General features: G+C 66.5%; 2 protein-coding genes across 2 annotated transcripts in view; both read left to right on the plus strand.

Moving 5' to 3' along the window:
• The window catches only part of EMIHUDRAFT_461289 (hypothetical protein), a gene marked incomplete at both ends in the record, with an annotated part of 4135 nt that extends 1378 nt beyond the window's left edge, over positions 1-2757 (plus strand). The window contains 6 exons of the mRNA XM_005770376.1: positions 793-831; positions 1430-1573; positions 1879-2040; positions 2117-2218; positions 2501-2581; positions 2686-2757. Coding sequence (XP_005770433.1) covers positions 793-831; positions 1430-1573; positions 1879-2040; positions 2117-2218; positions 2501-2581; positions 2686-2757 — 600 coding nt within the window. The remainder of the gene's footprint in view (positions 1-792; positions 832-1429; positions 1574-1878; positions 2041-2116; positions 2219-2500; positions 2582-2685) is intronic.
• Positions 2758-8226: 5469 nt separating this feature from the next.
• The window catches only part of EMIHUDRAFT_461290 (putative mitochondrial isoleucine tRNA synthetase), a gene marked incomplete at its 3' end in the record, with an annotated part of 6869 nt that continues 2872 nt past the window's right edge, over positions 8227-12223 (plus strand). The window contains exons 1-8 of the mRNA XM_005770377.1: positions 8227-8726; positions 8912-9009; positions 9084-10248; positions 10358-10471; positions 10536-10576; positions 10773-10847; positions 11131-11342; positions 11397-11716. Coding sequence (XP_005770434.1) covers positions 8319-8726; positions 8912-9009; positions 9084-10248; positions 10358-10471; positions 10536-10576; positions 10773-10847; positions 11131-11342; positions 11397-11716 — 2433 coding nt within the window. The 5' untranslated portion in view covers positions 8227-8318. The remainder of the gene's footprint in view (positions 8727-8911; positions 9010-9083; positions 10249-10357; positions 10472-10535; positions 10577-10772; positions 10848-11130; positions 11343-11396; positions 11717-12223) is intronic.

Here is a 12223-nt window from a genome sequence, read left to right on the forward strand (position 1 = left end):
TGGGGGGGGGGTTCGTCCCTGCGCCCACGCTGGATCACGCGGGAGGTCTCACCGAGGTGGTCTCACCGAGGTTGGCGCGAGCTCAGGCGAGCGGATGGACCCGATGCGCCGAGCGACGGAGCAGCGGCAGCAGCAGCAACAGCAGCAGCAACAGCAGCAGCAACAGCAGCAGCAACAGCAGCAGCAACAGCAACAGCAACAGCAACAGCCGTGGCAGAGGGGGCGGCCGCAGCAAGAGCCGGCGGCGGCCCCGTCGGACCGCGCCGGCGGAGGCGGCCGGCAGCGAGGCCGCGCAGGCGGCGCAGCCTCATCGGAGCCTAGAGCACACGCACCCGCGTCTTCCGACTAGCGCGAGAGAGAGGGCGCGTGCTCTCGACCGCATCCCGCTGTTTGCTGTACTTTCCTCTCCCGCCCCCGCCCCTGACCGTACTCGCGCCCCCGACCCCCGGGGTGTGCTGACACTGCAAGGTAGCGGAGTCGTCGAGCCGGCCGAGAAGTGCGCGGCCGCCGCCACCCACCCGCGCGAGCGAGGGAGGAGCGGGGTGATGCCGCCTCCAAACTACGGAACCGCAATGCCTCCGCCGCACTACGGCCGCCCGGCTCCGAGCTCGGCGGGCGGAGGCGGCGGCGGCGGCGGCGGAGGCGGAGGCGGAGGAGGAGGGGCGGCGGCGGGGGCGGCGGCGGCGCCTGCTCCGCGCAGGGACTCGAGCCGTGAGCCGGTTGGCGTGTGGATTGCGGCGTTCCTCTGCGAGGAGGTGCCTCTCACCTCTCCTCCGGCGCACGTGCCTCTAGGTTGGCATGGACATGGCGGCGTCGCTGCAGCCGTCGGCGGTGCGGCAGTGGAGGAGCAGCTCTCGCCGCGATCACGCGAGATCAGCCGAGATCAGCCGAGATTCGCCGAGATCAGGTGCAGCAGTGGATGAACAACCTGGCTGCGCACGAGAACGCGCTGCTCGCACAACGCGTCGCCGCGGCGGAGGCAAAGGCTGCGGCGGCGGAGCTGCTCAAGGACCAGGTGCGGGGAGATGTGGGGAGATGCGGGGAGATGCGGGGAGATGTAGCTGCTCAAGACCAGGTGCGGGGAGATGCGGGGAGATGCGGGGAGATGCGGGGAGATGTAGCTGCTCAAGACCAGGTGCGGGGAGATGCGGGGAGATGCGGGGAGATGCGGGGAGATGTAGCTGCTCAAGACCAGGTGCGGGGAGATGTGGGGAGATGCGGGGAGATGCGGGGAGATGTAGCTGCTCAAGACCAGGTGCGGGGAGATGTGGGGAGATGTGTGCATGCGCATGCACATGCGCATGTGGGGAGACGTGAAGCGATGTAGACTTCACAGCACACACGTGTGTGTCTGTGTCGAGCTGCTGGGGTGGTCGAGGCGGAGGCTGTGAACAGCGTCTCTTCACACCTGCAGCTGTGAACTGATCAGGTGGTCGAGGCGGAGGCGCGCGCCGCGGCGGCGGAGGCGTGGGCGGCGGCGGTGGCGGAGGAGCGCGAGACGGAGAAGGGGGCGGAGGGCGATGCGGCGGAGGGGGCGGCACCGAGCTGGCTGGCTAGGCTTGCGGGCGGCGAGGTCGGCTCACAGACACTCACATATACACATACACACGGACACACACACACACACACACACACACACACACACACACACACACACACACACACACACACGCACGCACGCACGCACGCACGCACGCACGCACGCACGCACGCGCACGCGCACGCACGCCGGGCCTTGCACGTTGAGTGCCGTGGGGCTCCTGTCTTTTAGACGTGGCGCCGCGAGGGCTGCCCGGCCCTTGCCCCACCACCTCGTGTGTGTGTGAGTGTGTCTGCGTGTGGAGAAGTCTTCCCACACACCCTCCCCCCCCCCCCCAGGTCGACTCCCTCGGCGAGGTGGAGGTAGTCTCGGCCGTGTCCGAGGCGGCGATGACTGCGCGCGCGCCCGCCGAGAGCCTCGACGACGTCGCGGCGAAGCAGCGCTGGCTCAAGTCGCTCGACGTTCCGATGTGGGGCAGGGCTGCGGTGGCGCTCTCCGAGGCCGCCTCCGACGAAGCGGGGAGGGGAGGCGCTCTCGCTGTGAACGGCGTCTCTTCACGGCGTGTGGTGTGAGCAGGCCGCTTCCGACGCGGCGGGGATGGCGGCGCTGTCTGCGCAGTGCGACTCTGGCGACGACGTCTCGTGCCGCATCCTCTCGGAGCAGGAGGAGGACTCGCAGGCGGGGAGATCGCCGAGAGATCGCCGAGAGATCGCCGAGAGATCGCCGCGGGATCGCCGCGAGGTCGCCGGGAGATCGCCGAGAGAGATGGCGTCGAGATGGCCGGGGTGAACGCACGAGATCTGGCGGAGATCTGGCGGAGATCTGGCGGAGATCTGGCGAAGATCTGGCAGATTCCATGCCTTGGCCGAGACGTCTCGCCGAGAGCTAGCCGAGAGCTGTTCGCACAGAGGCACGACGGCGCGACCCTCCGTTTCCTCCCCCCCGCCCCCCCCCCTGCAGGCGAGGCTGGCGAGGCTCAACGTGCCCAACTGGGGCGCGGCGGCGGCGGTGCTGTCGGTTGCTGCGTCGGACGCGGCCGCGGTGTCGCATGCGGCGCTGGAGGCGCTGGAGGCGTCCGGCTTGCGACCTCAAGGTCCGCTCTGGAGGTGGACATGTCCTGGACACGTTGCTGACGCGTGCCGTAGGCGTTCGGCTTCAACCTCAAGGGGTACCGCCCAAAGGGGGGGGCGTCTCCGGAGGCGGAGGAGGAGGAGTGAGGGGAGGAGGAGGAGTGAGGGAAGGCTGAGGAGGATGAGGGAGGGGGGAGGAGGAGGAGGGAGGGGGGAGGGGAGGGACCGGAGGGCAGAGAAGAGGGGGAGGGCGGGGTGCGGTGTGTGGCTTGTGATGCGGGAGGCTGTGGCTGGCCGCCGGAGCGGCGCTTCTGCGCGACGCAGCGTGTGTCTGCGGTTGCATGCAATTGCGGAGGGGGGGCGGATCTCTTTTTTCGCGCGGGGAAGGGGGTGGGCGGGTGCGAGTGTTGGGGAGCGAGATGCGTGTGAGAGCTCCGTATGTGTACGTGGGGTGCTTTTTCAGGCGGGGGGGCAGGGTGTGTGTGCATATGATCAAACTATGAAAAAAAGCGCTTGTTCTCGAACCCACATACGCGCACGGGCCGAGAGCGTTTTCCTTCCGATCTCTCGGTGCGAGTGGGCGCGCCCGCCCGCCGCGTCTGAGAGGGTCGGGCCCCCTAGACCCGTCGCCATCATGGGCCTCGCTGCCGAGACGGTGCTGTTGCATCTGACTCAACTCTCCCAGCCCACCCCCCTGGCTCCTATGCCGACGTGTCCCGCGTGCTCCCCCGTCCGCCGATGTCTCTGCTGCCGCCCGGCGGAGCAATGGTTGGGTAGTAGGGCTAGAGGGTCGCTCTACACTTAGCCTCTGCAGCGAGCAAGCGCTCAACTTAGCCCCCGCACGGAGCCGGGCTCGGACTTAGACGCTGTATGGTCGGGGGCCATGAACTTAGACGGCACAAGGCCAAATCCGGGTAAAACCCGGGTATACCTGCAAAAGTCCAGGTTTCCCGAAAAATACCTGGACGCGTCCCGACCAACGTATGCCGCGCACGACGCCATATCGCCTTGTCCCAGGGCCAGTGCGCTACTTGCGGCGCGCAACTCCTGCTCAAGTACGCGCACCGTACCATGTGCTGCCGCTATGCGTGCCTTAAGGCGGCTGCGGCGAAGCGGCGGGCGCGGCATGCCGATGGCAGTGCGGACGATGCGGTTGCGATGTGTTCTGCTTCAAGATCGTGGCGGTGCTTGGCATGCACTTGTGCGATCCCAATCAGCTCATCGCAACGCGAAGCAGCGCAACAAGCTGGCTGCTGCCAACAAGGCCCTATGCTAGATCTACCTCACGCGCGGATCGTTCAAAGAGGACCAGCATACACAGGCTTCTCTGACATGCGTTTGTTTGAGCTTGAGGCTATTTATGTGAGAAATGTTTGGCTAGAGATTGCGCTCAAGAAGAGCAACGAGAATCGGAAGAGGAGGATGCTGAGGCGGCGATTGCTGAGGCATGAGGAGGATCGATCCGGATTAGAAGGCGCCCGCCGCAGGCGAAGAAAATTTGGGGGCTAGCGCCGTATCGTTGATCACGGTGGGAGCCTCTTGGCCCCAGGCTGTGCCACGGCCGACTTAGCCGATGTAAGAGGCTCTCGCTGATCTTAGACCGCGTAAGCACCCCAGCGTGACTAGTCACACTTAGACCCGCTCAGCCTCGAGGCTCAGAACTTAGACTACTACCCAACCAGTGGCGGAGCTCTGCAGCGCGGGCCCTCCTCGCCTTCGCTGCCGCTGCATCGCGCTGTCGGCTCGTCATTTCTGTCTACGGTCATTGGGGGCTGCCATCGCTGTTCTCTCTCTCTCCCGGGGTCAGCTGCAACCTGCCGTGTCGGGACGTCGCCCCCTCGGCTCCCCCCCCCCCCCCCGCCCCCTTCTCCCCAGCACTGACTGAGCCAGGTGCGTGTGTCTAATCGTAGTGGGGCCCTGGCCGCCCTATGTTTTCTGTTTTCTGCTTTTCAAAACGCCCGCCCGCCCGCCACCCCGAGGGGCTCGGCCCCCCACCCACCGAGAGATCAAACCTGCAAGCGCTGTGGTCGCTGTAGACTGGCTCCGACTTGACGGGCGCATGGAGACGTGATGCCTGCATGCGCCCGTCAAGTCGAAATCGACATGCGAGTCGATCTTTGGCCCGCCAGAGGTACATGCGGCGTTTCGGGCGACAACAGCGCTGCGACCGCGAAGTGGCGGTGGACATGGCTCCCACATTGCCGACGCGGCGCCGGAGTGGCCGGCGCTGCTCGCCGCGACCACGACGGCTACTCTGATACTCCGGGCCGACCCGTCCTACCCGACGGTGGCACTCTTCCACGTCTCGCTCACGCTGAGAAAAATTCTGAAACGGCGTGCAGCGCAGAGTCACCGACGAGTCGGTCCGCGTGACTCCTCGTGTCCCGTCCTGTTCTCACACATCCATAAACTCACTTTGGCCTCACTGAAGCGTTGCCTCTATCCTGAATCCTCAGATTTTAGATTAGGACGCTGCGGACCCTCACCCGGCCCGACAGTCGCAGTCCACCTGTCCACGCACGCGTGGCCCCCACAGCACAAAGTAAAAACGCGGCGGGAAGGAGAGCAGAGGGTCTCTCACTGGCCGTCACACTCAGGCATCCCGAAACGGCACGTCCCAGTTGCTCGGGCGTAGGCCCACGAGCGCCGGCGCACGCACATCGGACCGCCGCAAGTTGTAGTGCTGCAGCATCTGCCCGTGGATGCGGCGCGCCTGCGCCTCTGACTCGACGCACGTGCCAATCTGCCGCTTGCCCTGCTTGATGTCGCACACCGGGTCGGCCGGATCGACAAAGAAGACCGCCTCGATGGAGGCGGGGAGGTGTTCGATCCACAAGTCGGGGTCGAGCACGGCCTCATTGTACCCCGAAAAGGATCCCATCCCGCCGTACCCAAACGACCAGCTCTTGGCGTGCAACCGCAGAACCACGTCGAGCTCTCCCGGTCCCCACGGGTAGACGTGCCCGCCGCACTTCCCGAACCCGCAGACGCACCGCGCGAACTCATCCGAGCGCAGGCACTTTGTGTGCAGGTCGCAGCCCGGGCACGGGTCGCCACACGCGTCTCGGAAGGTGTGGATGTCACCGTCAACGCCATACATGCAGCGGACGCCGGTGTAGCCGCCCGGTCGCAGCACTACGCCGGCGCCCAAGTTGAAGATTGGGATCGGTAGGTGGTTGCGCCTCATCGGTAGCCCAATGATGGACCCAGAGATGCGACGGTCCTGAAAACTCTCCCCGTCTCGGCAGTAGGAGGGCCACGTACGGTCCACCTCCTCCCGCGCCAGAGGCTTCGGGCACGGGCTCCACGGTAGGGCCGAGCTAAAGCGGCCGTCAAACTGCGTCAGCACCACCCCGGCGTTCTCCAGCTGCCAGCTCGCATTCCGCCGCTGCGCGCCCGTGAACCGAGCGTTGAGCAAGGCGGCGCTGCCGCGCCACAGCCTCTCGGGCGGCACATTTGGCGGCGGCGGCGGCGGCGGCTCGGGCGGCGGCGGCGGCGGCGGCTGGGCCGGAAAGGGACACTCCCACCGCTCTGACGCAGCCCGGCACGTACTGCTGCCCTGCCACGTGCACGGAGCGTAGGCGACTGCGCTGCCGGCGGTGGCATAGGAGACATAGGATCGCAGGCAGCCGGCCTTGTCATTGGAGCGGTTGCTGCACCAGAGTGGCGGATGCAGGGTGCGCAGATTGACGAGGCCGTCGGCCCAGAGGCATATCGGTGGCGACGGCGGCGCGGACGGCGGCGGCGAAGGCGGCGGCGGCGAGGGTGGCGGCGGTGCTGGCGGCGGCGGCCGCGCGGCCCAGAGTGGGGAGACGGCCTCAACCAGCGCAACCGTCAGGATTGTTGCCAGGATCACCACAGCGCCAACGACACCGAGCCGTCGGAGGGATGGCCGAGGACTGGGCGGGGTGGGCGAGGGTGGTGCGCTGCCACCAGCAACATCGCTGTCGGGGACGCACTCGACGCTCGGGTCCGCGACGCGCAAGTATCGTTTCTTCTTCATGTGCAGCGTGCGAGTAGGTTCGGGTTGTGCGTCTGTGTGAGCGAGCGGTCGATGGGTGTATAGCCGCGAGGGGCGAGAAGGGGCGGGCGGCGGGCACTGTTCCAAAAAAGTTCGAACTCACGCGCCTGTGCCGGTGAACCTTCTTTTCTACCAGGCTAGGATTGAGAGCAGCCTCGCTCTCAATCCTAGAAGTCGAAGGATTGACTCCTCGCAATCGTAGCATCTCTGTGCGATTGTGAGCACCCACGCTCGCAATCCTACATCTTCTAGGACTAAGAGCAGCTCCGCTCACAAGGTGACTGGTGACGCTTACAACCACTACCAGCGCGCTCACAATCCGAGCAAACTCTAGGGTTGCGAGCAGCTTGGCTCACAATCCTAGCAATCGCCGATTGCGAGCGACACCGCCCACAGTCCTACGACTTCTAGGATTGCGAGCGGGTCTTCAAAACACTCTGAAAAATCGACTATAGTCAGCTCATAAAACAACTATGGGATCCCGGTATCCCGAGATTACCATCTGGAACCGTGGGTACTTGCCGATGAGGTCGGGCACGAGGTCGGCGATGAGGTCGATGCCCTTTTCGTTGGTCATCCGGCCGACGAACGAGATTAGCACCGCCTCGGGGTCCACCTGGAACTCCCACTGCGCCTGCCACTTCGCCTTGCACGCCGCCTTGTACGCGATGAGGTCTCCGGCAAAGTAGACCCTCGGGTAATGGAGCGCCGCATCGCACTTGCGCTTCTGCGCGTCGCGCTTGGCCTATTCACAACCATGCGCGTGAGGAGACATGCTAACGATGCCGCTTCTGCACAGTACTGTGCGCGTCGCCTCGAGCTCCGCCAGCGCCTTCTCGAGCAGGTGGGGCGGCAAGTCCGTCTCAGCCTTTCTGAGGCGGTCGACAGACCACCTGCGATAGTATTCGCCATGGTCGTGACCGAGCGGCGCCAGGGCGGGAGGCGGCGAAGGAAAAGTCTCCGCAGGATTCGGATCAGTTACCTTGCTTGTTGCGGCCGAGCGTGCTGCAATGCTCTTGAGATCGGAGCCGTCAGCATCGCTACGGTAGCTCTGCAGGTGCGCGTAGGCGCGCCTGCCCTCAGCGACCAGAGCAGCGTCTGTGCCCAGTGGTCTAGAACCCACTCGGTAATGTGAGAGGTTTCCCCACATTGTGGCCGGCCAGGCAAGATTGCTGGCTCCGCTCTCTCCTCCTGCTCCGCTCTGAATCCACACGCACAGCGCAGCACAAGCGACGAGGAAGAGCCTCGCCAAGAGGGTCCTTCTCTGGCCGTCCGCATGTGCTGCTCGTGATACCGCAGCAGCGTCGATCATCAACGCGAAGCACAGGACGCGTTTGCAGTGCCGGGGGCCGGCTACGGCGGCCAGCCCTCCGGCGCGATTTTTCGCCGGATATGGATATTTATCTACCAAAAAGAGGGCAGCTGTGAGCGCTGTCAGAGCGGTGTTTCGACACCGATATCGTTCAAGGAGAACGCTGATTCAAAATCCGCTGTTCACACTTCACAGGTAAGTGTAAGCGGAGCAGCTGAGTTGATACAGCGAATCCTTTGTGTTCACACCGCAAGAGCAGGTGTGAACCGATTTCGGCTACACACGGCCCTCTACGCTGAGGCAGCCATACGCGACGGACGCCTTTCTCGACTACAGCTCGTGCGCAGTCTCGAGTTCTCTACTGAGCGTCCACGCATGCGGTGCTGTCAGCCGCCGGCAGCACGCCACTGCCGTCGCACCGCCACAGCCGCTCTACGCCCGCTGCTTCGCAGCTGCACGACCAAGGCCAGGCTCAAGGCGTCGCTCAACCTGCCAAAGACGAGCTTCTCGCTCCACGCCAAGGTGGCAGAGACGGAGCCGCGGCTCGCGCGGCAGCTGGCGGTGGATCACTACGAGCGTCAGGCGGCGCAGCGCGGTGGCGCAGACGCGTTTGTGCTTCACGACGGGCCGCCGTACGCCAACGGCGACCTGCACATGGGCCACTTCCTCAACAAGGCGCTCAAGGACATCATCAACCGCGCGGCGCTGCTCGCCGGCCACCGCGTCCACTTTCGTCCGGGCTGGGACTGCCACGGGCTTCCGATAGAGATGAAGGCCATTCAGGCGCCGCCCTCGCCCTTGCCCTATATGATATCATCAATCTGCCACCCTCCCAATCACCCTTAGCCTCACCCGAAGCGGCCGTGTCGGTTTCCATCCAGCCGGCGCGGCTGGAGCCCCCCCACTCGGCACGCGACGTGTCCAAGACATGTCCGAGGCATGTCCGAGACGTGTCTGCGAACTCGCAGGCGGGCGAGGCCGAGAGCCTCTCGCCGCTCGCGCTGCGCGCGCGGGCGGCCGAGTGCGCGCGCGAGGCCGTCGCTGCGCAGAGGGAGTCGTTTGTGCGGTGGGGCGTGCTCGGAGACCGGGAGGCTGAGTTTGGCCCATCAGTGAAAGACGTGATCTGAATTGACGAGTCAGGTGGGGCGTGCTCGGAGACTGGGAGGCGCCGTACACGACGATGGCGCCAGAGTACGAGGCGGCGCAGCTGGGCGTGCTGCAGGCGATGCTGCGACGCGGCCTCCTCTTCCGGGGCGAGAGGCCCGTCCACTGGTCCCCCGCCTCGCGGACCGCACTGGCCGAGGCCGAGCTAGAGTATGCCGACCGGCACGTCTCCACCGCCGCCCACGTCGCTTTCCCGCTGCTGGAGGGGCCGCCCGCCGCCGCCGCCGCCGCCGACTTCGACCCGTTCGACGGCGGGAGCGCGCTCGAGGGCGCGGCGGTCGTGGTCTGGACAACGACGCCGTGGACCATCCCGGCCAACCAAGCCGTCTGCGTGCGCGAGGACCTGACGTATGCGGTCGTCGAAGCAAGCGACGTCCAGCCCTCCCAGCTCCCCTCCGAGCCAGCACTGCCAGCGGCGGCGGAGGTCGAGGAGCGTGTGCGGGCGCAAGGCGAGGTCGTGCGAGCGGCCAAGGCTGCGCTCAAGGAAGGGCGAGGCAGCAAGGCGGAGGTGGAGGCGGGGGTGGCCGCCTTGCTGCGACTCAAGTCCGAGCTGCAGTCTGGCAAGCCCGAGCTTCAGCCTGGCGACTCCCCCCCAAACCTCAACGCCTCGCCCCTCCCCCACGGCGCGCGGCTCGTGGTCGCGGCTTCGCTCGTCGACGCTCTAAGCGAGGCGCTCGGCACACCGCTAGTGGTGGCAGCGACGCTTCCCGGCGCCGCGCTGATCGGCCGACACTGTGCGCACCCGCTCTCGGCGCGTCCGGTGCCAGTTTTGCATGCGGAGCACGTGACGGACGACGCGGGCACCGGGCTGGTCCACACGGCGCCGGGGCATGGGCCAGAGGACTTTGCGGTCGGCGTCGCGCACGGCCTGGCCGCCGCTTGCCCTGTCGATGAGAAGGGCTGCTTCACTGCCGCGACGGAGGAGGCGGCGGGCTTTGCCGGCGAGTCCGTGCTGGATGACGGGAACGAGGCGGTGCTGACTGCGCTTCGCGAGGGCGGTTCCCTGCTCGCTGCTGCGCGGCACGAGCACCGCTACCCGTACGATTGGCGCTCCAAGACGCCGGTCATCTTCCGCACGACGCCGCAGTGGTTTGTGAGGCTGGGCGACTTGCGCGGCGAGGCGCTCGCCGCGCTGCATGCGGTGGAGATGCGGCCGCCCGCCGGCCGCGCGCGCCTCGAGGCGTGTGTGCGAGGACGGACAGAGTGGTGGCCATTACGAATGGACTGCCCGACGACTCAATTCAACCTAGGCGTTTGTGCGAGGCCGGACGGAGTGGTGCCTTTCTCGGCAGCGGTCGTGGGGCGTGCCGCTCCCGGCCTTCTACCACGTGGAGACGGGCGAAGCGCTGCTCACCGAGGAGAGGGTGGAGCACGCGGCGCCTGCTGGTCAGTCCATGTTGTGGTGAGTGATGAATGGCGGCTTCTTAGGAGACGGTGGAGCACGTGGCGTCGCTCGTGTCGACGCACGGGTGCGACTGCGGAGTCTTCGTTGATGGCGGAGTCTTCGTTGACACCAATGAGGTCTCAATGAGGCAATCCACATGCGTTAGGTCCGACTGCTGGTGGCGGCTGAGCGAGGCGGAGCTGCTGCCGCCTCGGTCGCGGCACTACGCACGGGCTGCGAGAGCTCCTCGTTGCCACGTCAACCGTTCGTGGAACGAGTAGGATGCGGCACGAGGCGGCGAGCTGGCGCAAGGGCGGAGACACCCTCGACGTCTGGTTCGACTCTGGCGCCTCGTGGTCCGCCGTCCTCTTGCCCGACCGCCATCTCGGCTAACTCGGCTCATCTCTCATTTCAAATAACCACGTCTAACTTCGGCTGACCTCGGCTGACCTCGGCTGACTTCGGCTGACCTCGGCTAATCCCGCGCAGGGCCGCCGTCCTCTCGCCCGACCGCTGCCCGCCCGCCGACCTCTACCTCGAGGGCCTCGAGCAGCACGACGGCCGTCGTCAGCTCGACTCTGGTCTCTGACGCACGGCTCTTCGCGGCTAGGCTCTGACCAGCACCGCGGCTGGTTCCAGTCGTCGATCCTCACCTACGCCGGCGCGGGAGGCGGACGGGGCGGAGGCGGAGGCGGAGCGGGCGGAGGCGGAGGCGGAGCGGGCGGAGGCGGAGGCGGAGGGGGCGGAGGCAGAGGGGGCGGAGGCGGAGCGGGCGGAGGCGGAGCGGGCGCCCCCTACGGCGCCATCATCACGCACGGTTTCGTCGTCGACGAGCGGGGCGCCGAGATGTGGTCCGAGGGCGACAGCTGTGAACGGCGTCTCTTCACACCTGTAGCTGCGGACAGGCGTCAAGATGTCAAAGTCGATCGGAAACGTCATCACACCTGCCGAGCTGATCGACCCGCCGCCCGCCGCATCAGCACCGGCTGCCGCGGCGACCGGCGGCGGCGGCGGCGGCAGCGGCGACGGCGGCGGCGGCGGTGGCGGCAGCGGCGACGGCGGCGGTGATGGTGGCGGCGGCGGCGGCGGTGGCGGGCACAAGAGCAAAAAACAGCACCGGCAGGCCCGGAAGGAAGCGGCGGCGCGCTGCGCCTTTAGGCGTGGGGCGTGCTTCGTTGATGGCCAAAGCCTCACGAGGTTGCGGCTGAGATTAGGCGCGCTCGCCGTGCGGCGTGGACGTGCTGCGGTTGTGGGTGGCGACCTCCGACTGGACGAGCGACGTCGCGTTGGGCGATGCGGTGCTCGAGAGGGGGGGGGCGGGGGCGGGGGGGCGAGGGGGGGGGGGGGGGGGGGAAATAAAAAACTTTTTTTCAAACCTTTGGGGGGGGGCAGGGGTTTTAACGGGCAAAAAAAGTTTACCGGGGGCTGCCCAACCCGGGCCGTTTTTGCCTGGGGAGCCCCCCCCCCCAAAGGGTCCCGGGTAAAAAAACCAGGAGGGGGGGTCTCTTTGAAAAAAAACACTGACCAGGGGGGGTTTCCAAAGGGGGGCCGGCTCCCCCCCCCTAAAAAACCGGCCTGAGCTTGCCTCCCTCCCTCGAAGGGAACCTTTCCCATTTCCACCCCGAGGCGGACCCCCTTCCCGGGGAAGGGAAGCGGTTTCCCAAACCCCCGCTGATCCATTTGGTAATTTAGGGGGTTGGGAAAAAAAACTGGGGCCCCGTTGGGGGTCAGG

This window comes from Emiliania huxleyi, assembly GCF_000372725.1.
Source record: "Emiliania huxleyi CCMP1516 unplaced genomic scaffold EMIHUscaffold_4, whole genome shotgun sequence".
Classification (NCBI taxonomy): Eukaryota; Haptophyta; order Isochrysidales; family Noelaerhabdaceae; genus Emiliania; species Emiliania huxleyi.